This window comes from Pseudophryne corroboree, chromosome 2, assembly GCF_028390025.1.
Source record: "Pseudophryne corroboree isolate aPseCor3 chromosome 2, aPseCor3.hap2, whole genome shotgun sequence".
In the NCBI taxonomy this organism is placed as follows: Eukaryota; Metazoa; Chordata; class Amphibia; order Anura; family Myobatrachidae; genus Pseudophryne; species Pseudophryne corroboree.
In genome coordinates this window covers 654,773,867-654,799,672 of record NC_086445.1, presented here as the reverse complement: position 1 = coordinate 654,799,672, position 25,806 = coordinate 654,773,867, and the positions used below count along the sequence as shown (strand labels likewise).

General features: G+C 46.7%; 1 protein-coding gene across 3 annotated transcripts in view; it reads left to right on the top strand.

Annotated features, from left to right (window-relative positions):
* KCNC4 (potassium voltage-gated channel subfamily C member 4) overlaps positions 1 to 25,806 on the top strand; it is a 366,381-nt gene that overhangs the window by 137,486 nt on the left and 203,089 nt on the right. The window contains exon 3 of one of the 3 annotated variants that reach the window (XM_063955018.1): positions 24,140 to 24,208. The exons of the other annotated variants lie outside the window; for them this stretch is intronic. Within the exon in view, the coding sequence (XP_063811088.1) occupies positions 24,140 to 24,208 (69 nt within the window). The remainder of the gene's footprint in view (positions 1 to 24,139; positions 24,209 to 25,806) is intronic. 3 annotated transcript variants of the gene reach the window in all.

Genomic DNA, 25,806 nt, shown 5'->3' with positions numbered 1-25,806 from the left:
CTAGGACGTCAGAGAAAATAAGATTTTACTTACCGATAAATCTATTTCTCGTAGTCCGTAGTGGATGCTGGGCGCCCATCCCAAGTGCGGATTGTCTGCAATACTTGTACATAGTTATTGTTACAAAAAAATCGGGTTGTTATTGTTGTGAGCCGTCTGTTCAGAGGCTCCTACGTTTGTCATACTGTTAACTGGGTTCAGATCACAAGTTGTACGGTGTGATTGGTGTGGCTGGTATGAGTCTTACCCGGGATTCAAAATCCTTCCTTATTGTGTACGCTCGTCCGGGCACAGTATCCTAACTGAGGCTTGGAGGAGGGTCATAGGGGGAGGAGCCAGTGCACACCACCTAGTCCTAAAGCTTTTATTTTTGTGCCCTGTCTCCTGCGGAGCCGCTAATCCCCATGGTCCTGACGGAGTCCCAGCATCCACTACGGACTACGAGAAATAGATTTATCGGTAAGTAAAATCTTATTATTCCATAACCTGCGGGGGCTTGGTGCGTCAGGTGTTATCTAATATAGGATTTTCACAAAGATATACTGTATTACGTATTTTTCTCTGTGATTTAGTCACCATATCTCTCCTTTATCTCTGCTACTGCTGACTACACTGCGCAGGGGTTTGGGTTCAGAGGTATAGTGCTGCTGATAATTGTACTGTGTTACCTCATACTGCAAGTTATATCATGTCTGCTTCTGAGGGTAACGGTTCTGGGGTTGAACACACTGCTGGTGTTGCTGACGCCACGGGGCCATATGAGGAGAATATAGCAGCTGTGGGCTCTGGTTCTGGGGGCTCCTAGTGGGACTGTGGCAACGGAGGCACATACTGACCCACCGTGGGCTGCTTTTTCCACGCTTCTGCATACGTTAGTTCATAAACTCCCCCTATGGGACCCCCAATGCCGGTACAACCGTATGTGGTCCCTGCAGCTAACCCGCCGTGGGCGGATGATTTATCTGCTCAATTAAAGAAGTTGTACCAGTCCTTGACTACTAAAAAGTCTGACCAACTCTCGCCTAAGTCCAAGAGGTCCTCTAAGCGAGCGCTTATCACCTCACAATCCACTGCTGTCACTGACACCTCGTCTGATGAAGACGGCACATATACTGACCCCTCAGGTTCTGACCCAGATACGGCTGATGGGGAGGGTAGTTCACATGTGGATGTTCCTGATCTTTTGGAGGCTATTAAGTTAATTCTGCAGATTACGGGTGATCCCGAGCCACCCGTCCCTCCTAAGAAACCAGATAGGTTCAAGCGTCAGAAGGTGGTTAAGCAAGTTTTACCTCACTCTGACGACCTAGTGGATATACGTCAGGAATCCTGGGAAAACCCGGGTACGAAGTTTGTGCCTCACAAGAAGATGCTGGCTCGCTATCCCTTCACGCCAGAACTGTCTAAAAATTGGGAAACGCCTCCTCCAGTAGAATCACATGTGGCTAGGTGGTGGTTTCCTCAGCTCTACCTGTCACTACCGACACGTCTCTAAAAGAGCCTATGGATAAACATGTAGAGGGTTGTCTGAAAGCGATTTACACCCTCACGGGTGCTACACAAAGGCCCACTATTGCAGCTACATGGGCTGCAGAGGCTATTGAAGCATGGGCCTTGGAGTTAGAAGCTGAAATCTTTTCTGACCATGCTAGACAATGCTTGTCATATATTGTCACAGCTTCTCGATATATTAAAGAGGCGGCTTCTGATGTCGTTATCCTAGCAGCCAAGGCCTCTACTACGTCAGTCCTGGCTCGCCGGATATTGTGGATGAGATCCTGGTCTGTGGATCTGGACTCTAGAAAAACCCTGGAGGTACTCCCTTTCAAGGGAGATATTCTGTTTGGGGAGGACTTAAATAAGATTGTGGCTGACTTGGCTACTGCCAAAACTGCCTGTCTGCCTAATTCCGCTCCTTCTGTGTCGAAGGCTAAAGGTACGTCCTTTCGCCCCTTTCGTTCTTCAGGTAAAGCAAAAGGTCAGGCGTACCATAAGCAGGCCCGCACTTCTAAACCTGGTAAGCCGAAGCCCAAAAGAGCCTGGGCTGCCCGTCAGCCAGCTGCCAAGACCGATAAGCCTGTCACATGATGGGGCGGGCCTCCCCCTGGGGGATCCCAGGGTGGGGGGCCGGCTTCTAGGGTATATCCAGGAATGGTTGAAGACCACTTCAGATGCCTGGGTACGGGAAGTCGTCACTCGAGGTTACGCCATAGCCTTCAAATACCGACCCCCTCATCGATTTTGCCAGACAGACGTCCCTTTAAACCAGACAAAGGCAAAAACTCTACACTCGGTGGTACAGACCCTCCTGGATACAGGAGTCGTAGTACAGGTGCCTCTTGCTCAGAGGGGCCGGGGGTACTATTCTCCGCTGTTTCTAGTCCCGAAACCGAAGTCCTCCCGAAACCGAAGTCCTCCCGGCCCATTCTCAACCTCAAGGCATTGAACAGGTTTGTGAAGGTTTCCAAGTTCCGTATGGAAACCCTTCGCTCTATAGTTCTGGCCTTGGAACCTGGGGACTACATGGTCTCCCTGGACATACAGGATGCTTACCTGCATATTCCTATAGCAGTGTCACATCAACAATACCTGGGGTTCGCTATTGGCAACCTACATTACCAGTTTCGGGCGTTACCTTTTGGTTTAACGACGGCTCCGCGAGTCTTCACCAAAGTTATGGCGGTCAAGGGGTCAGGATACTGCCGTATTTGGACAACTTGTTAATCCTGGCAAATTCCCCAGATCTTCTCCTGCGTCATCTGGATATGACGGTCCGATTTCTACAAGCCCACGGGTGGCTCATCAACTGGAAGAAATCCTCCCTGGTCCCTGCTCAGAGCATGGTGCACCTGGGAGCGTTGTTGGACACTCACAACCAGAGGTTGTTCTTATCTCAGGAGAAAGTCCTGAAGATTCAGGACAGGATTCATTGCTTCCTTTCTCGTCCGCAAGTGTCGATACATTCGGCAATGCAGGTGCTGGGCCTAATGGTATCAGCATTCGACATGGTGGAGTATGCTCAATTCTATTCTCGCCCCCTCCAGAGGCTGATTCTAGCCAAGTGGGACGGCCTGACTCACCGGATCAGATCTCAAATGATCTTCTTTACTCCGGAGGCCCGTCTGTCGCTACACTGGTGGCTCCGGGACCAACAATTGTGCAGGGGTCGTCCCTTCTGGATATCCAACTGGGTCCTGTTGATGACAGATGCCAGTCTAAGAGTTTGGGGCACGGTGCTGGAGCAACACTCCCTTCAGGGTCGGTGGACCAAGGAGGAATCTCTCCTCTCGATCAACATTCTGGAATTGCGGGCGGTCTTCAATGCGTTGAACCTGGCCCAGCATTTAATTCAGAACCGTCCTGTTCAAGTACAGTCGGACAACGCCACCACAGTGGCTTACATAAATCATCAAGGCGGCACTCGAAGCCGTTTGGCAATGAAGGAAGTCTCACGGATTCTACGTTGGGCGGAACGCCATCTACCGGCCATATCGGTAATATTCATTCCGGGAGTCCTGAATTGGGAAGTGGACTTTCTCAGTCGTCAGGACGTGCATGCCGGCGAGTGGGGCCTCCATCCAGAAGTGTTTCAACTCCTCGTGGGAAAAGTGGGGTCTTCCAGACGTGGATCTGATGGCGTCTCGACACAATCACAAGGTTCCGGTCTTCGGAGCAAGGACAAGGGATCCTCAAGCAGCATTCGTGGATGCGCTGGCGGTGCCGTAGAGGTTTCGGCTGCCATATGTGTTCCCTCCGGAGTCACTCCTGCCCAGGGTAATTCGGAAGTTCAAGCAAGAAAAAGGAAATCTGCTTCTCATAGCTCCAGCGTGGCCCAGATGGCACTGGTTCTCAGACCAGCTGGGCCTATCGTCAGAGCGTCCAATTCTACTTCCACAACACCCAGACCTCCTCGTTCAGGGCCCCTGTGTCTACCAGGACCTAGCCCGGATATCTTTGACGGCGTAGCTCTTGAAGTTTCCGTCTTGAGGGCTAAAGGGTTTTCTGAAGGGGTCATTAAAACTATGTTGCGGGCCCGGAAACCGGCTTCTGCTCAGATTTATCATAGGGTCTGGCATTCCTACTTTGTTTGGTGCGCATCTAACAATTATGACGCTTCCAAGTTTAGTTTTTCTGCAGCAAGGCCTAGATTTAGGCCTGCTCCTGGCCTCCCTCAAGGTTCATATTTCTGCCTTGTCGGTGTGGTTTCAGAGAAATATTGCGACTTTACCTGATGTTCATACTTTCACTCAGGGTGTGTTGCGTATCCAACCTCCCTATGTCCCGCCTGTGGCTCCTTGGGACTTGTCGGTGGTTTTGGAGGCGTTGCAGGAGCCTCCATTTGAACCTCTTGGTTCAGCTGACCTTAAGTGGCTTTCCCTTAAGGTGGTGTTCTTTCTGGCTATTGCCTCTGCTAGAAGAGTGTCGGATCTGGGTGCCTTGTCTTGTAGTTCCCCATATCTGATTTTTCACAGGGCCGTCTTTTCGTATGGGCTCAATGGGCTCTTGCCCAAGGGCCCCAGGAGTATAAGGGTCCCAGGCTGATAGTTAATGGTCCCCTCTTTCCAGGGGTACCAGATTTTTGAAAATCGGCCCTGAGGAACTGGAGATATCCGAATTGAAAGCAGTGGTCCCCTTCCAAGCTTATGAATTGCGCTTCCCAGTCAGATATCTCGAGTTCCGTCTGACTAAGAGTTTTTCTGAGGGTATACTCCAAAAGCTGGGACTCTCTCCTTTTGGTGGACACTGGCAGCTTGTCTGTACTGTGCCCAGAACCAGAGATATCAGCCTTCCAGCAACTGGTCCCTGCTCCAGCTCCACTCGTGTAATATGCAGTTTTAGATTTTCGTTGGTGGATTGCTCTGGCTCCTGAACTCTGATCCCCAAGTCCCCAGAACCTTGTGAAAGGTGGGGCTCTCTAGTTTTTTATCCCAGTCAAAGCTAAGAAATATATTTTCAGGAACTTGAGATATCTGCAGTCAAGCAAGCTGCCCTCCCACTGGAAAATTATAAATATTAAGCCCACTCCACTATCCTCCCCTCCCCTACGTATTAAACACCCCCTACCACCCTGGAAGTCATGTACCAGGGCTTCTTCATTCAGCCAAATGCCCCCTTCTACAGTTTAGCCTCATCTGTGCAGTAAAAGAGTGATTAGTATAAATTACTGCTACAGGTCCTACATGCTGAGCAGAAGATAGAACACCCCCAACCGCCCGCAAGACATCAAAGTTACAGCTGATAGCACCACCCACCCCTACCGCTGGGTAGGGGGCCCAGTGCATGGCTGTGCCCAGGGGCCTACACTGCTGTTAAGACGGCCCTGATATTTCACCGTGACAGGGCGGTTCTTAGGACTCGTCCCGGATATTTACCTAAGGTGGTTTCTTCGTTACACCTTAATCAGGAGATTGTGGTTCCGGCCTTTGTCTCTCCTGATTTGTCTCCCAAAGAGCGGTCTTTGGATGTGGTACGGGCTCTCCGTATCTATGTGGAGAGAACTGCTTCTATTCGAAAATCTGATTCTCTCTTTGTTTTGTTTGGATTTCACAAACGTGGCTGGCCTGCTCACAAGCAAACTCTGGCCAGATGGAATAGAATGGTGATTGCACATGCTTATGTGAAGGCTGGTCTCTCTACTCCTGATCACATTAAGGCCCATTCTACTCAGTCTGTTGGACCTTCTTGGGTGGCCCAACGTGGTGCGACCCTTGATCAATTGTGGAAGGCGGCTACGTGGTCCTCAGGGAACACGTTCATAAGGTTCTATGCCTTCGATACTGCCGCTTCCCAGGATGCTTCCTTTGGACGCCGGGTTCTTGTGCCCGCTACAGTGCATCCCCTCCCATAATGAACTGCTTCAGGACATCCCCATTGTCCAATCCTTGTGGAGCCCAGTGTACTCCGCAGCAGAAAACGAGTTTTATGGTAAGAACTTACCTTTGTTAAAACTCTTTCTGCGAGGTACACTGGGCTCCACAAGGCGCCCACCCTGAAGCACTTAGCTTCTTTGGGTTGGTATGGCAGTAGCCGCTGACACTTCTCTTGTTGTGAGAGTGTGGTGTATGTGACTACTAACTGTTGTCGTCTCTTTTCCTGCTACTGCATTGGGCTGGTTAACTAAAAACTGAGCTCCTGTGCTGGGAGGCGGGGTGATATAGGAGGCGGCACTGTGCATTCTGGGAACAGTCAAAGCTTTGAGCCTGTTGGTGCCTCGGATCAAGATCCTACTCTACACCCCATTGTCCAATCCTTGTGGAGCCCAGTGTACCTCGCAGAAAGAGTTTTAACAAAGGTAAGTTCTTACCATAAAACTCGTTTTTGATTATATGATGTTATGAGGCCACGCCCAGTTTTCCAGGAGGCATAGGGTTTGGGAGGGGGGGGGCGCTCTTAAATTTTCTCGCTCAGGGTGCTAGTAGGCCTGGAGCCCGCCCTGGTGATGGAAGGCAGCAGTGACTGTACTTTGTACATTATCTGGGGTGATGGGACAGCAGAGACTGTAAAAAGATGTACTCCCAGCAGCAGTAATAATATATATACACACAAAACCTATAACTGTGCTAATGCAAGTCCCAGGATGCCCTAATTGACTGGTAGAGTTCTGCCATATCCAATAAGGGCTCATTCTCTAATGGAGTCCTCTCTTATTGAATGAACCTCCTGGAGTACCTGAGCGCTACTGGTGGACAGCTCACTGGAAGAAGGGCGTGGGTCCCCCTTCCTGTGTGTACGGGAATGCTGCTTTTTCACTTCTTCCAGTGGCGCCCTGACTCCCTTCCTAAAAAGCGTCAACACAAGACACTAGCATAGCACTGCCTTGTGTGCAGCTCTGGGTTCGATTTTTGCTGTCTAAGCTCATTTATCTGTGAATCACTGGCAGGGAGGGATTAGAGGGGAGGGACACTGCTGCCTGTCTGCAATGCAAACCATTAATAAAAGAGCAGGGTAAAAGTACGAGTGTACCAGCTGTCTATATAATATTTTGCTGTCAGTAAGTAGCATAAGGACCTTAATTCTTGAGCTGGCGACCTCAATAGCGCCCCACCCCTTCACAGGAGCCAGCACCCCTAGGAAACTGCCCTGAGGCCAGATCTCATAAAAGTGTTGATCAGGCCAGAAATGAAGAAACTGATGGGATAATGTGTATCCCATTATGGTGGTGTTGTGAGGAAAATTCAGTTGGAAGTGGAGGAAGCATAATTTTTTAACATTGATGGGATGTATCTGATGGAGATCAGTCTAGACATTAAGGACTTATCTAAAGTTGGATTCATTTTTACACCCGAACGTTCCAGGGAAAGGCACACACGATAAAAATCAGAATTGCAACTTGATCTGTTTAAGTTGCCATTTCAGTGCAGTAAAACATGTTGAGGACTGTATCTTCTATATTTATTGGAACTCCAACATTATTATAAAGCTGCATGCATCAGATTTTGTAACCAGCTGACAATTCATGCATTATTAGGAGGACAAGACTCTAATACAGGTGACTAGAGATGAGCGGGTTCGGTTCCTCGGAATCCGAACCCGCACGAACTTCATTTTTTTTTACACGGGGCCGAGCGACTCGGATCTTCCCGCCTTGCTCGGTTAACCCGAGCGCGCCCGAACGTCATCATCCCGCTGTCGGATTCTCGCGAGGCTCGGATTCTATCGCGAGACTCGGATTCTATATAAGGAGCCGCGCGTCGCCGCCATTTTCACACGTGCATTGAGATTCATAGGGAGAGGACGTGGCTGGCGTCCTCTCCGTTTATAGAGAAGAGAGTGAGACTACTAGAGAGAGACACAGTAGTAATTTTGGGGAGCATTAGGAGGAGTACTACTACTTGCTGAAGTGATAGATAGTGTGACGTGTATATCTGACTTGTGGGGGAGACACTGACAGTGGGGAGCAGTTAGAGTCTGAGAGCAGGACTCAGGAGTACATATAACGTACAGTGCACACTTTTGCTGCCAGAGTGCCACACTGCCATTGTGACCACACTGACCACCAGTATAATATATATTGTGATTGTCTGCTTAGGAGTACTACTTGCAAGTTGCTGATAGTGTGACCACTGACCTGACCACCAGTTTAATAATCACCACCAGTTTAATATATATATATAATTGTATATAATATATATATAATATTGTATACCACCTACCCGTGGTTTTTTTTTTTTCCTTTCTTCTTTATACATACTACTATAGTAGCTTACTGTAGCAGTCTGCGGTGCTGCTGAGCTGACAGTGTCCAGCAGGTCCGTCATCAGTCATTACATAATAAATATATATACCTGTCCGGCTGCAGTACTAGTGATATTATATATATATATATATATATTGATTTCATCTCATTATCATCCAGTCTATATTAGCAGCAGACACAGTACGGTAGTCCACGGCTGTAGCTACCTCTGTGTCGGCAGTCGCTCGTCCATCCATAATTGTATACCACCTACCCGTGGTTTTTTTTTTTCCTTTCTTCTTTATACATACTACTATAGTAGCTTACTGTAGCAGTCTGCGGTGCTGCTGAGCTGACAGTGTCCAGCAGGTCCGTCATCAGTCATTACATAATAAATATATATACCTGTCCGGCTGCAGTACTAGTGATATTATATATATATATATTGATTTCATCTCATTATCATCCAGTCTATATTAGCAGCAGACACAGTACGGTAGTCCACGGCTGTAGCTACCTCTGTGTCAGCAGTCGCTCGTCCATCCATAAGTATACTAGTATCCATCCATCTCCATTGTTTACCTGAGGTGCCTTTTAGTTGTGCCTATTAAAATATGGAGAACAAAAATGTTGAGGTTCCAAAATTAGGGAAAGATCAAGATCCACTTCCACCTCGTGCTGAAGCTGCTGCCACTAGTCATGGCCGAGACGATGAAATGCCAGCAACGTCGTCTGCCAAGGCCGATGCCCAATGTCATAGTACAGAGCATGTAAAATCCAAAACACCAAATATCAGTAAAAAAAGGACTCCAAAATCTAAAATAAAATTGTCGGAGGAGAAGCGTAAACTTGCCAATATGCCATTTACCACACGGAGTGGCAAGGAACGGCTGAGGCCCTTGCCTATGTTCATGGCTAGTGGTTCAGCTTCACATGAGGATGGAAGCACTCAGCCTCTCGCTAGAAAAATGAAAAGACTCAAGCTGGCAAAAGCACCGCAAAGAACTGTGCGTTCTTCGAAATCCCAAATCCACAAGGAGAGTCCAATTGTGTCGGTTGCGATGCCTGACCTTCCCAACACTGGACGTGAAGAGCATGCGCCTTCCACCATTTGCACGCCCCCTGCAAGTGCTGGAAGGAGCACCCGCAGTCCAGTTCCTGATAGTCAGATTGAAGATGTCAGTGTTGAAGTACACCAGGATGAGGAGGATATGGGTGTTGCTGGCGCTGGGGAGGAAATTGACCAGGAGGATTCTGATGGTGAGGTGGTTTGTTTAAGTCAGGCACCCGGGGAGACACCTGTTGTCCGTGGGAGGAATATGGCCGTTGACATGCCTGGTGAAAATACCAGTAAGCAATTGACTGTCCAACAGTCCTTTGCGAGGAAGATGAAATATCACAGCAGTCATCCTGTTGCAAAGCGGATAACTGAGGCTTTGACAACTATGTTGGTGTTAGACGTGCGTCCGGTATCCGCCGTTAGTTTACAGGGAACTAGACAATTTCTTGAGGTAGTGTGCCCCCGTTACCAAATACCAAATACCATCTAGGTTCCACTTCTCTAGGCAGGCGATACCGAGAATGTACACGGACGTCAGAAAAAGACTCACCAGTGTCCTAAAAAATGCAGTTGTACCCAATGTCCACTTAACCACGGACATGTGGACAAGTGGAGCAGGGCAGGGTCAGGACTATATGACTGTGACAGCCCACTGGGTAGATGTATGGACTCCCGCCGCAAGAACAGCAGTGGCGGCACCAGTAGCAGCATCTCGCAAACGCCAACTCTTTCCTAGGCAGGCTACGCTTTGTATCACCGGTTTCCAGAATACGCACACAGCTGAAAACCTCTTACGGCAACTGAGGAAGATCATCGCGGAATGGCTTACCCCAATTGGACTCTCCTGTGGATTTGTGGCATCGGACAACGCCAGCAATATTGTGTGTGCATTAAATATGGGCAAATTCCAGCACGTCCCATGTTTTGCACATACCTTGAATTTGGTGGTGCAGAATTTTTAAAAAAACGACAGGGGCGTGCAAGAGATGCTGTCGGTGGCCAGAAGAATTGCGGGACACTTTCGGCGTACAGGCACCACGTACAGAAGACTGGAGCAACACCAAAAACGCCTGAACCTGCCCTGCCATCATCTGAAGCAAGAAGTGGTAACGAGGTGGAATTCAACCCTATATATGCTTCAGAGGTTGGAGGAGCAGCAAAAGGCCATTCAAGCCTATACAATTGAGCACGATATAGGAGGTGGAATGCACCTGTCTCAAGCGCAGTGGAGAATGATTTCAACGTTGTGCAAGGTTCTGCTGCCCTTTGAACTTGCCACACGTGAAGTCAGTTCAGACACTGCCAGCCTGAGTCAGGTCATTCCCCTCATCAGGCTTTTGCAGAAGAAGCTGGAGACATTGAAGGAGGAGCTAACACGGAGCGATTCCGCTAGGCATGTGGGACTTGTGGATGGAGCCCTTAATTCGCTTAACAAGGATTCACGGGTGGTCAATCTGTTGAAATCAGAGCACTACATTTTGGCCACCGTGCTCGATCCTAGATTTAAAACCTACCTTGGATCTCTCTTTCCGGCAGACACAAGTCTGCTGGGGTTCAAAGACCTGCTGGTGAGAAAATTGTCAAGTCAAGCGGAACGCGACCTGTCAACATCTCCTCCTTCACATTCTCCCGCAACTGGGGGTGCGAGGAAAAGGCTCAGAATTCCGAGCCCACCCGCTGGCGGTGATGCAGGGCAGTCTGGAGCGACTGCTGATGCTGACATCTGGTCCGGACTGAAGGACCTGACAACGATTACGGACATGTCGTCTACTGTCACTGCATATGATTCTCTCCCCATTGAAAGAATGGTGGAGGATTATATGAGTGACCGCATCCAAGTAGGCACGTCACACAGTCCGTACTTATACTGGCAGGAAAAAGAGGCAATTTGGAGGCCCTTGCACAAACTGGCTTTATTCTACCTAAGTTGCCCTCCCACAAGTGTGTACTCCGAAAGAGTGTTTAGTGCCGCCGCTCACCTTGTCAGCAATCGGCGTACGAGGTTACTTCCAGAAAATGTGGAGAAGATGATTTTCATTAAAATGAATTATAATCAATTCCTCCGTGGAGACATTGACCAGCAGCAATTGCCTCCACAAAGTACACAGGGAGCTGAGATGGTGGATTCCAGTGGGGACGAATTGATAATCTGTGAGGAGGGGGATGTACACGGTGATATATCGGAGGATGATGATGAGGTGGACATCTTGCCTCTGTAGAGCCAGTTTGTGCAAGGAGATATTAATTGCTTCTTTTTTGGTGGGGGTCCAAACCAACCCGTCATTTCAGTCACAGTCGTGTGGCAGACCCTGTCACTGAAATGATGGGTTGGTTAAAGTGTGCATGTCCTGTTTATACAACATAAGGGTGGGTGGGAGGGCCCAAGGACAATTCCATCTTGCACCTCTTTTTTCTTTAATTTTTCTTTGCGTCATGTGCTGTTTGGGGAGTGTTTTTTGGAAGGGCCATCCTGCGTGACACTGCAGTGCCACTCCTAGATGGGCCAGGTGTTTGTGTCGGCCACTAGGGTCACTTATCTTACTCACACAGCTACCTCATTGCGCCTCTTTTTTTCTTTGCGTCATGTGCTGTTTGGGGAGTGTTTTTTGGAAGGGCCATCCTGCGTGACACTGCAGTGCCACTCCTAGATGGGCCAGGTGTTTGTGTCGGCCACTAGGGTCGCTTATCTTACTCACACAGCTACCTCTTTGCGCCTCTTTTTTTCTTTGCGTCATGTGCTGTTTGGGGAGTGTTTTTTGGAAGGGCCATCCTGCGTGACACTGCAGTGACACTCCTAGATGGGCCAGGTGTTTGTGTCGGCCACTAGGGTCGCTTATCTTACTCACACAGCTACCTCATTGCGCCTCTTTTTTTCTTTGCATCATGTGCTGTTTGGGGAGTGTTTTTTGGAAGGGCCATCCTGCGTGACACTGCAGTGCCACTCCTAGATGGGCCAGGTGTTTGTGTCGGCCACTAGGGTCGCTTATCTTACTCACACAGCTACCTCATTGCGCCTCTTTTTTTCTTTGCGTCATGTGCTGTTTGGGGAGTGTTTTTTGGAAGGGCCATCCTGCGTGACACTGCAGTGCCACTCCTAGATGGGCTAGGTGTTTGTGTCGGCCACTAGGGTCGCTTATCTTACTCACACAGCTACCTCATTGCGCCTCTTTTTTTCTTTGCGTCATGTGCTGTTTGGGGAGTGTTTTTTGGAAGGGCCATCCTGCGTGACACTGCAGTGCCACTCCTAGATGGGCCAGGTGTTTGTGTCGGCCACTAGGGTCGCTTATGTTACTCACACAGCTACCTCATTGCGCCTCTTTTTTTCTTCTTTGCGTCATGTGCTGTTTGGGGAGTGTTTTTTGGAAGGGCCATCCTGCGTGACACTGCAGTGCCACTCCTAGATGGGCCAGGTGTTTGTGTCGGCCACTAGGGTCGCTTATCTTACTCACACAGCTACCTCATTGCGCCTCTTTTTTTCTTTGCGTCATGTGCTGTTTGGGGAGTGTTTTTTGGAAGGGCCATCCTGCGTGACACTGCAGTGCCACTCCTAGATGGGCCAGGTGTTTGTGTCGGCCACTAGGGTCGCTTAGCTTAGTCATCCAGCGACCTCGGTGCAAATTTTAGGACTAAAAATAATATTGTGAGGTGTGAGGTATTCAGAATAGACTGAAAATGAGTGGAAATTATGGTTTTTGAGGTTAATAATACTTTGGGATCAAAATGACCCCCAAATTCTATGATTTAAGCTGTTTTTTAGTGTTTTTTGAAAAAAACACCCGAATCCAAAACACACCCGAATCCGACAAAAAAAATTCGGTGAGGTTTTGCCAAAACGCGGTCGAACCCAAAACACGGCCGCGGAACCGAACCCAAAACCAAAACACAAAACCCGAAAAATTTCAAGTGCACATCTCTACAGGTGACCCTACTAATGAACATCTCCTTGGTGATTTCATTTGGATCATAAAGCTATGCTACTTCTGACATCTCACAACAAAGCTGACAATTGATTGGCTTCACAGTTAATTGTTCTTGTTGTCTCTTAAGGGCCCTACACACTGGCCGATTTTTTGAAAGATATGAACGATCTCGTTCATAAATGAACGAGAACTCGTTCATATCTTTCAGTGTGGAGACTCCTGCGATGAACGATGCGCGGCCCCGCGCTCGTTCATCGCTGGTCTCCCGTCGGCTGTGCATGCAGGCCAATATGGACGATCTCGTCCATATTTGCCTGCACTTCAATGCAGCCGCGTGACGGGGCGAGTGAAGAATCTTCACTCCCCCGTCACTGCCCCCCCGCCGCCGGGTCGCTCGTCGGCCGTATCCGCCGTCGGGCAGCATGGCGGCGGGTCGGCCAGTGAGTAGGGCCCTTTATATTCTCTTTTTATATACTATATGGCAACTATTTGGAATATAGTATGTAAGTACTATCTGTACATGATATTATTATATATCTGGTTAGCCATGTTTCATGTTTGCAGACACTATAATATCTATACACAGTTTTTTTAACTTAAGACATCCACAAACTTTTTCATTTTCATTTTACATTTATGTTTATTTTGGCATACAGTAGTTGGTTAAATATTTTTACTTAAAATGTTTAAAACATCTTGTATTGGTAGATCACAAGATGGTAAGATCAGCTTGTTGGTGAGTGCTAAATTGGTGGGTAGTCTTAAATGACACTTACTGTATTTAGGATTGCACCCAGGGCAATGGTATCTGAGGCATACAGTACTTAATGGAATGGTGTAATGGGAAATGACCAGAAGATTGACAAATATGGCAATGCTTAAACTGTTAACAATAGTATTTGTGGCTGAGCTGTGGGTTAAAACGCTTTTGGGAAATGAGTATGTATTGCCATGATATCATGAGTGTAGTCATGGCAATTCAGTATTTTCTTCATCAGTCCCTGTTATTGACTTGTATGACACCTAGTTTTTCTGTTTTTAAAAAGAATCCTTTTCTTCACAGGACATACATACCAGGGATTCAGAATGGGATAGCTGATGCTCTATCTCAGTTTTCTTTGGCATTATGCCTGAGAGAGGTAGAATGTACAATGGAATGGCCACTGTTGACAGCATATGAACAATGCATGATAGAGTAAAAAGTGAGTGGCATAGCTGGGAGGCAGAGGTGGGTGGTTAATGACCAGAAGTATTAAGGACTAGGCAGTATCTCTGATTTTTAGGAGACATGTTCACAGGCTGAACCGCATTTTCTTCTGTACGCCAGTTCCTATTTCGTTTGGGCCTTTAAAGTTTGCAATGATGTGATATGTAGCAGCTAGGTGATCAAGGGTGTTCAAAACAGATCCCCTGCAGAAAATCCTGTAGATTTGTCTCTTTGCATTACCAGATTGTCAGATGTGCTTCTTAGTGCAATGGAGTATGAGTGTATAAGCTATATGAGACAGAATCTATCTATCAATATTTATCAGTCCTAGCAACTATTCATGACAAACACCCACCGTTGTGGCTTTTAACCCTTCCAAAATCAGAATTAATTGTTTGTACTTAGGTATCTGAAGGGTTTTCCTGCCAGATCAGTAGGGGCATTTGATTAGTGGCATCATTCTGTTAGGAGCCTAAGATCTGGGATATACAAATTGGTTTAAAAGTGACCAAGCTATATGACCAGCCTAGGCCTAGCAAGAGATCCCTTCCCAGGATTTCCCCTTTGTCTTCAGAAGAACTTGTCCTATCCTTTGAATGGGAATTTCTGAGCAAGAAAGTTTCATTTACACATACTCCCTGCTGTGAAGAGCACATATACATTTCCTTAGAGCAAATGGCTGGTGCTTTTGCCCCTTGCTAATTAATTACAGGCTGGCATAGAGTTTTAAAAATTATATTTCCATACAGAATATACATTTAAGTATACATTTTGGGAGCACAACTGTATAATAATTCACATCATGGTTACGGCGGGGGTATTACTCATACCTGTAGGACTGTGAGTATAGATGGTTAAATCATATTGGTACACAGAATGCATGCAGTCATGACACGTGCCTTTGAGGAATCACCATAACCCATGGCAATGCCACACCCCTAATGACTGGTATTTTCATGGTTGAGAAAATTGCCACAATAAAACTGTAATCCCAAGATTAATTGATGCACATTTGCTTAATTACTACATACAAGACAGAATCCATTATGTTAAGTTGTGAAATATGGGAGCATTACTGGAATAGCTTGTGAGAAACAGACAACATGCACATATTCGTGGGAGTTATGGTACAGCAACACTAGATTATTCTGTGCACCTGTGTATTGCAAAGGAATCTGCGATGTTGGTGGCTGCAAAGTTGCTGGCATTTGGACAGTTTCCACAGCAACTTGTAGTCACCAACATCATGGATTTTACATTGTAGCCATTGATAACAATTGAATTACATTGAATTTCCTAAAGCAAAAGTCTATTCACAGAGAAAATATTTTCCATGCCTTGCTTTTTAAATAAACAACAATCTCATATGAAATCTTTTGCACTCTAAAGGCCCTGTGAGCGACATCGTCTAACGTTTCCCCCTCCCGGGCCGGCCGGTCGGCGGCCGCCTGTACGCACTGAGCGATATGACCGCTCATATCGCTCAGTGACGTCACGCCCCCGCCAGCCCTGCATGAAGGTCGTCCACATCCTTTATGCATGCCCTACCAACAGCGACGATCGTTGCCGACCCGCGGGGCCGCGCATCGGTCTTCGCTGGCGGCATACACACTTAACGATAAAATGAGCGACGTCGCTCAAGGAGGGGGAAAATGAGCGACGTCGCTCATTTTATCGTTAAGTAAGTATGGACCTTAAGAATGCATCAGTTGCTGAATAAGGGTTATAGGGGGAGATGTACTAAACCTTGACAAGTGATACATTTCATGGTGATAAAGTACCAGACAATCAGCTCCTAACTGTCATTTTTCAAACGCTGGGCCTAATTCAGATCTGATCACAGCAGCAAATTTGTTAGCTAATGGGAAAAACCATGTGCACTGCAGGGTGGGGTGGGGGTGGGGGCAGATATAACGTGTGCTGCAGTTTGGGAGACTCAGTCTTCATCAGAGGACAGTGAGGAACTGCCCCTTCAATGCACCAGGACCAAGACAGACTGCAATGTGAAGTTCTTCTTTCTGGAAAACTTGGCTCTAGTGTGCACGGAGATGATATATCACCATAAGTTATTCAGGCCAGGGGCGGATCTAGACTTCACCTATAGGGAGGGGGAGGCGGTTTCTCCCCCTTCTGGTCCAGTCCGCTAGGCCCTAGTATTACACCATATATATACTATGCACACACAAGCACAAGTGATACACCATACATACACTACTAACGCACACACAGACACTAATGATACACCATACATACACTACTAACGCACACACACACTAATGATACACCATACATACACTACTAACGCACACACAGACACTAGTGATACACCATACATACACTACTAACACACACAGACACTAGTGATACACCATACATACACTACTAACGCACACACAGACACTAATGATACACCATACATACACTACTAACGCACACACACACTAATGATACACCATACATACACTACTAACGCACACACACACTAATGATACACCATACATACACTACTAACACACACAGACACTAATGATACACCATACATACACTACTAACGCACACACAGACACTAATGATACACCATACATACACTACTAACGCACACACACACTAATGATACACCATACATACACTACTAACGCACACACACACTAATGATACACCATACATACACTACTAACGCACACACAGACACTAGTGATACACCATACATACACTACTAACACACACACAGACACTAGTGATACACCATACATACACTACTAACGCACACACAGACACTAATGATACACCATACATACACTACTAACGCACACACACACTAATGATACACCATACATACACTACTAACGCACACACACACTAATGATACACCATACATACACTACTAACACACACACACACTAATGATACACCATACATACACTACTAACGCACACACAGACACTAATGATACACCATACATACACTACTAACACACACAGACACTAATGATACACCATACATACACTACTAACGCACACACACACTAATGATACACCATACATACACTACTAACGCACACACAGACACTAATGATACACCATACATACACTACTAACACACACACACACTAATGATACACCATACATACACTACTAACGCACACACACACTAATGATACACCATACATACACTACTAACGCACACACAGACACTAATGATACACCATACATACACTACTAACGCACACACAGACACTAATGATACACCATACATACACTACTAACGCACACACAGACACTAGTGATACACCATACATACACTACTAACACACACACACACACTAATGATACACCATACATACACTACTAACGCACACACAGACACTAATGATACACCATACATACACTACTAACGCACACACACACTAATGATACACCATACATACACTACTAACGCACACACAGACACTAGTGATACACCATACATACACTACTAACGCACACACAGACACTAATGATACACCATACATACACTACTAACGCACACACACACTAATGATACACCATACATACACTACTAACGCACACACAGACACTAGTGATACACCATACATACACTACTAATACCACTTTTACACTCGCACTCCCGGGTCACTCCCGGGATGCTTCCCGGGATGCGTCCCGGGATGCCTTCCCGGGACTGACCCCTTTCACACTGCACTAAGACCTGGGATCGACCCGGGACAGCCCCATTTACACTGATCCCGGGATATCCCTGCAAATGCACATGTGTGTCATTAGAAATGGCCTTTTCTGGCTCACATTGATGAGGTCACACTAGTCAACAAAGGGAGGGGTGGTGCCTGCTCACACCATTGCTGCAGTCATGGCCGACGGAGTACCAGTGTGTATGCCTGAGCTCATGATTCTTTCTGCTTTGCAGATGTTTCATACAGCCACTGACAGCATGATGCAGCTTATCACACTGTGCAGTATACTGCACATATATTTTATGAGGAGGAGGAGGGCGCAATTTATGCTGGATAGGGCTGCTAGTCGCCGCCAATATTTGCGCAGGAGGAGAGCCTTCATATCATCCAGGATGAGTATCATACTGAGCGTGAGTATGGGCCCTAACCGCTCATTTTGGTCCAGAGATCGCCGGCACGGAGATGCCTTTATGAGGACCGTGGAAGCTTACCAGGATGAGGAGTGGATGGCTAACTTCCGTGTGTCTCGTGCAACCTTTAACTACATCCTGGAATTACTTACCCCAGCACTTGACATGCAGACCACCAGGCTTAGGAGACCCATCGAGGCACGCAGGAGATTAGCTATTGCATTGTGGTGGTATGCTACCCCAGGAGAGTACCGCTCAGTCTCATGCTTGTTCGGTGTTGCAATCTCCACCTGCTGTGTCATAGTCCACCAGGTGACTAAAGCAATTGTATCTACCTTATACAAGCGCTTCATATCTCTACCACAAGGACAGCGCTTACAGGATACCATCATTGGATTTGTGAAGCGAGGCTATCCGCAGTGTGGAGGAGCGATTGATGGGACACACATCCCCATTATTGCCCCACGTGACAACCATGCTGACTATTTTAATAGGAAGGGCTGGCACTCCATCATATTACAGGCTGTTGTGGACCACAAATATTGGTAAGTGTTTATTTTTGGGGTGGTGGGATGAGTTGCATGTGTGAGTTTTACATTCTAATTGTTTTCAATTTTACTGTTCTTTAGTTTCCTAGATGTGTTTATTGGCTGGCCAGGCCAATCTCATGACTCCCGAGTTCTTGCCAATTCTGACCTGTACAACATCGTAGAGGAGAAGCAGGGAGGCTGGCTGTACCCCAAAGAGTGTGCAAAGATTGTGAATGGGGTGGAGATCCCTGTCCACATCATCGGGGATGCTGCATACCCTTTACGCCCCTGGATTATGAAAGGCTACACCCAACAGGTCCAGTTAACCCCAGAGCAACAAACCTATACTCACACCCTGAGTTCAGCAAGGATGGTGGTTGAGAACGCCTTTGGCAGGTTAAAAGGAAGATGGCGTTGTTTGATGAAGCGCAATGATGTGGACCTTATGAATATGCCTAATGTAGTAGCTGCGTGCTGTATACTGCACAACATCTGTGAACTGCAAAATGAGCTATTCCTTCCTGAGTGGACTGTGCAGGACCCTGAGGTTATAAACCCACATGTGGAAGGTGCTTTGTTTGGGACTGCCTCAAACTCCGCTGCAGAACAAATACGCCACACTATTACGTCCAACCTTGCAGCACTGGTACAATAGTGTTTAAGAATCAGCACAACATGTTTGGTGAATGAAAATGTTTTTATTTTGTATTCCACCTTTGATCTTTGGGTTCATTATTTATGTTTTTCCAAAAAAACCACATTGCCAGCAACTGTGTATATATGCATAAACAATGTAGAAAACACTGTAAACATGGTCTACTTTACGCACAAATGGGAATGTTATGCCTAGATTTGCAAACAAGTTTTTATTGGCATAAAAAAAAAAAAACACTGGTAGGTTTGTAGATACAACACCATAAACCACAGTGTCCCTGCAGTATATTATCACTGTGTAAAAAATAAATAAAAAGTGCTTTAATGTAGACACTATACAAAACAGAACATAGAAAAAAATGAAGGAAGGCACAAACAGTTGTGCATAAACAATGACCACACTGTGGTTATTTAACAACAAATAACAACCAAAAAAAGCAATTCACTGTGTTTCACGGCAAATTGCGCAATACAGTAAACTCTGGGCTTGGCGCACTAGATGGTGCAGTATTTGGGGCATAGTATGGACCAGGATTAAATGATGAAAAACCCTGCTCAGGGGGGTATTGTGAGTTGTGGTGTTGGTTTGGTGCTCTTGAGGTATTGGTCATACGCTCATAGAACGCCATGTTCATTTGGTGCAATTCCCTGTGGCGGTCATACTGCTCTCTACTCATGCGTTCCTGCATTGTCATGACTTGGGAAAGGAATGCATCATGCATTTGGCGTTCTGCCTCTAGAAACCTGTCGAGCCTTGCATCCTCCTGTGCGGACATTGTAGCGTCCATCTCTCGGAGTTGGTCGACAAGGACATTTGACATGGCTTTAGCCACTTGCTCCGCTCTGTTCAATTTCTTCCTTCTAGGCGGTACGGTGTAAACTGTGAAGAGAAGAAATACAAAATGAGCGTATATAAAAATAGCAGCGTTAGCAAACGTGTTTGTGGCATTAATCCACCTATACACTAGCTACTCTGCAACATTGAACTTTTTTTAAAAATGCAAAGCCCCCCTGCGTGGGGGCAGAAAATGCAAAGTGTGCCACCGTGCCAGCAGCGTGTTGAGCGCAGTGATCCTGCAAGGGGCTCATTAGCGCTCGCCACGCTGCCGCCACACTGGCCACTCATACTACGCACATAACCGGATGATTAACAATTGTGGATTTGTGCTATGAGTGTTAATTTCTAAACATGTACTTACTGTTTTTCTGTAAAGTTGGGGTGATGGCACTTTGTACAGTCCCACTGTCACTGGTCTGAGCATCCACGACGTCTTCAATGGTTGCAGTTATGCTGTCGTCGTTTCTGGATGTGTTTATGGACGGCTGGGATGATGTGTCGCTGTCCTCAGGTGTGTCGTCAATTAACAACGGTGATGATGGACAGACGTCACTGCTTGTCTGTGTCTCTTCTGGAGTGCCTTCTGTAGCAGTGTACTGTGAACTGGAAGACAGACTCACCGGACTGCATATAGCTGTGTTTCCAAAGATATTGGCGCACATGTCATAGTACTGCCAGTCGATACGGCCAACACCGCTCTTTTTCCTGTTGTTGTCATGCACCTTAAGGAAATGCTTTTTAAGAGTTTTCATTTTGTTTAACACTTGCTGCTGTGTGCGGATGATTCCCCTGGCTTGCAGCATCTTGGAGATGTTTTTATAAATGACTGCATCTTTGACTGTGCCTGTGATCTGCCTCATAATTTCCTCCTCTCCCCTAATGCTCAGCAACTCTCTCACCTCCTGGTCTGTCCAGGTCGCCATGCTGCCTTCCTCACACGCATCAAGGACGCTCCCCAGGGCTCTGAATGATGACATCATCTTTTCTGAGCCCATGAAAGCTCCAATCGGAGGCCGTTTTAACAGTCCCGGGTAGTGAATCCCGGGACGGGCCCTTTCACACTACCCAGCTTCCCGGGACGGTCCCGGGTTCAACCCTGCTTTTGACCAGGGATGAAATCCCGGGATGCTCGTCCCGGGAAATTGTCCCTGTACCCATTTACACTGAGAAGAATCCCGGGATGATGCGCGTTCACGTGCAATATCCCGGGATTTTTCTGCGAGTGTAAAAGGGGTATAACACACACACAGACACTAGTGATACACCATACATACACTACTAACACACACAGACACTAGTGATACACCATACATACACTACTAACACACACAGACACTAATGATACACAGCACCCACAACCCCTAGTAACACTCCATGCACATACATAGGTACTTAGTACATTTGTGCAGGTTGCCCATAATTATTCATTATTTGGAGGTTAAACATTTTTTAACAAATACTGAATAGAAATTGGTTATTGGTATTATTTGTATTTTTTTTTGTATTAAAGGCTGAGGTAGCAATGGGCTGTTAGGTGATCGGGTGCCTGTGTATGAGGTGTCAGGATGCCCCCTTCTCCCTGGCTGTGATTGGGGAAGGGTGGACAGCCTCATTTCCATTTTGTTTTTGAAGAACTGTGGGGAGTGAACTCCCCCCTCAACCTCTCCAAGCACAGCTGCCATTTACATACTAGTGGATTATTAGGATTTCACAGTGCAGGGAGGTGGATAAAAGGTTGGTGCCCCGCTCCAATGGACAACTATAGCAGTGACCTGTGCCAAGCACACACCTGGGATAGGTCTACCTCCACACTGACCTCCACCTGATTATAGATCCGGCTGAGTGTTGCTAGCATGCTCCACAAGCCGGTCTTCCCTGGCATCCTTGCGGTTCCCGGTCTGGCCTGCGGAGTCTGATGTCAGATGCGGCAGCTCCTCCGCGGCTAAAGGAGCAAACAAGCCGCTGCGCGCAGAGAGTTGTGCTGGTGCTGCTGCCACTGGTAGCAGGGGCCGGGGCACACTGGGTGGTCTCACCCAGCGCAGTCTCTCTACTGCCCTAACTCAATGCGGCCAGGTCCCGGCCGTCACATGCAGCTCCCCCGACCTCTGCTGCCCGAAGGAACAACAAGGGGGTGGGGCTGGTTCACTGTGTTACGAGGGGCGATCGTGCTCATCGCCCTATGCTGGATCTGCCACTGGTTCAGGCGTGAGGCAGCCAGTGTCCACACCCGACAAAACAATGCCATCTGGCTGAATGTAGTGACATCCTTGAATGCCGAGGGCAAAAATCGTTTTTGTGACATCAGAGCCAGGTTAAATCTAGGATGGCAAAGGAGGCCAAGGTGGCAAGGCAGACAGACAGGGGGCCCCCTTATGGGGCTTCATATTTGGAGTACGAGGAGCCTATACAGATCCTCATCCCACCTGAGGTTGTGCAGCACACACGTACATCAGGGACTCTGATGTGACAAGGCATGCTGGTAAGTACACACACATTTTTTTTTCCTTATAATGTGTTTTTATTTATTGTGTGTGCTTATTATTTGTTGTGTTGGCTAAAAATTTAGTCATGTTATTACTGTTTATTTGCATTTTTTTACAATGTTTGTGTATGTATAATTTAGAGTAAAGTTGTTTTTTTTTTGGTTAGAAATAATGTTTCCTATATTGTTTGGCTGACTATATGGTTTTGGTATTGATAATGTATTTGTTTTGGTTTTAGGATTTCTGTTTTTTTTTTCACCTGTGTCATTGTGCAAATGTGTATGGTTTTGTATGTTTGTGCTTTTAATGGTGTACAGCTTTACTGTGGGTTTTAGTTGTGGCCTATGTTATATGTGCAGTCCCATTTGTCTCCAAATTTTGTGTATTTGCTGTTGTTGAGTCTCATTTGGTACAGTGCAGTTAGGCAACAGATGTGTGTACATAGGATTGATCTTCATGCTTTCTACCATAATACATGTACTGTAATGTGTGACATTGTCATTATTAAAAATGACAGTTAAACCAACAATGTTACTGAAAAGTGTTTGCTTATGTCTCATGTAAAAAATTGTCTGAAAAGTGTAATATGTGAACACTTAATATAGTAGAGGCGTGGTCCACTTGTGAGTGATTAGCTGTTGGGGCAGTACATGTTTCAGCATGCCTATACACACTTTTAGTATTGCTAAAATATATTTATTTAAATTGCAATGCTGGGACTTGTAGTTTGAAAACATTTGGTAGTTCACAGGATGCTCTGGCCTGGTGTGCCCATTACAAACACACATTTTAAAACAAAATCAGCTAAGATAGGTTGCAAGATTGTTTATTAAATACATTTACTGACAACATTAATCAACGCTATTGTATAACGCAATATTAGAAAGCAATGATGGAACATTTTTTGTTTTAGACTTTGAAAAATAACCAGACAATAAGTACGCAACCATAATATTCAACAGTTAATTCTGTTATTTTTTTTTAAACATATTATATTATTAAATATACTGTATATAGGAAGGCACTTTTTCTCTATTGTCTTAGCAGCACTGTGTATTGTTTGTCTTTTCTGCTCCTAAAAATGAAAACCACATAGAAATCAACAATTTATTTTCCCTTGTGCAAAAGTAAAAACTTTTATATGAAAATATTTTTACATTTACATTTCAGTACAAAAGAAGTCTTCGTACACCTCACCATCTGCAAGCCGCCACGATGATAATGACAGAGAGGAAACAGGTAATTAACTTCACAGTGATTTTCTCTAACGTCCTAAAGGATGCTGGGACTCCGTAAGGACCATGGGGATAGACGGGCTCCGCAGGAGACATGGGCACTTTAAGAAAGACTTTGACTCTGGGTGTGCACTGGCTCCTCCCTCTATGCCCCTCCTCCAGACCTCAGTTTGATACTGTGCCCAGTGGAGACTGGGTGCATTTCAGGAGCTCTCCTGAGTTTCCTGTAAGAAAGCATTTTTGTTAGGTTTTTTATTTTCAGGGAGCCTGCTGGCAACAGACTCCCTGCATCGAGGGACTGAGGAGAGGGAAACAGACCCACTTCTCTGAGTTCAGGGCTCTGTTTCTTAGGCTACTGGACACCATTAGCTCCAGAGGGATCGGTACGCAGGTTTCACCCTCGCCGTCCGTCCCAGAGCCACGCCGCCGTCCTCCTCGCAGAGCCGGAAGAAAGAAGCCGGGTGAGTATGTGAGGAAAAGACCCATCTGAGGCGGCAGAAGACACTTGAATCTTCACTGAGGTAACGCACAGCACTGCAGCTGTGCGCCATTGCTCCCCTTCACCTCACACACTCCGGTCACTGTAAGGGTGCAGGGCGCAGGGGGGGAAGCCCTGGGCAGCAATATAAACCTCTCTTATGGCACAGATGTATGTATACATGTACAGCTGGGCACTGTACATGTATATAAAGAGCCCCCGCCATGTATTGAAAAAATTGAGCGGGACAGAAGCCCGCCGCCGAGGGGCGGGGCTTCTCCCTTAGCACTCACCAGCGCCATTTTTCTCCGCAGCACAGCTGAGAGGAAGCTCCCCGGACTCTCCCCTGCTTGACACACGGTGACAGAGGGTTTTAAAGTAGAGGGGGGCACATAATTGGCGCAGATACATTAAACAGCGCTGCTGGGTAAACATTAATTTACTGTGTTATTCCTGGGTCATATAGCGCTGGGGTGTGTGCTGGCATACTCTCTCTCTCTGTCTCTCCAAAGGGCCTGGTGGGGAACCGGTCTTCAGAAAAGAGCTTTCCTGTGTATGTGTGGTGTGTCGGTACGTGTGTGTCGACATGTCTGAGGTTGAGGGCTCACCTAAGGAGGAGGGGGAGTTTATGTATGTTAGGTCTCCGTCGGCGGTGCCGACGCCGGACTGGATGGATATGTGGAATGTTTTAAGTGCAAATGTTAATTTATTGCACAAAAGGCTAGACAAAGCCGAAGCTGGGGCACAGTCAGGGAGTCAACCCATGCCTGTCCCTATGTCGCCGGGACCTTCGGGGTCTCAGAAGCGCCCACTATCCCAAATAGTTGACACAGATACCGACACGGATTCAGACTCCAGTGTCGATTACGATGATACAAAATTACAGCCAAAGGTGGCTAAAGGTATTCGGTATATGATTATCGCAATAAAAGATGTGTTGCATATCACTGAGGAACCCCCTGTCCCTGACACGAGGGTACACATGTATAAAGGAAAGAAACCTGAGGTCTCCTTTCCCTCCTCACATGAGCTGAACGAAGTATGTGAAAAAGCGTGGGAAACTCCAGACAAAAAACTGCAGATTCCCAAAAAGATCCTAACAGCGTATCCATTCCCATCGCAGG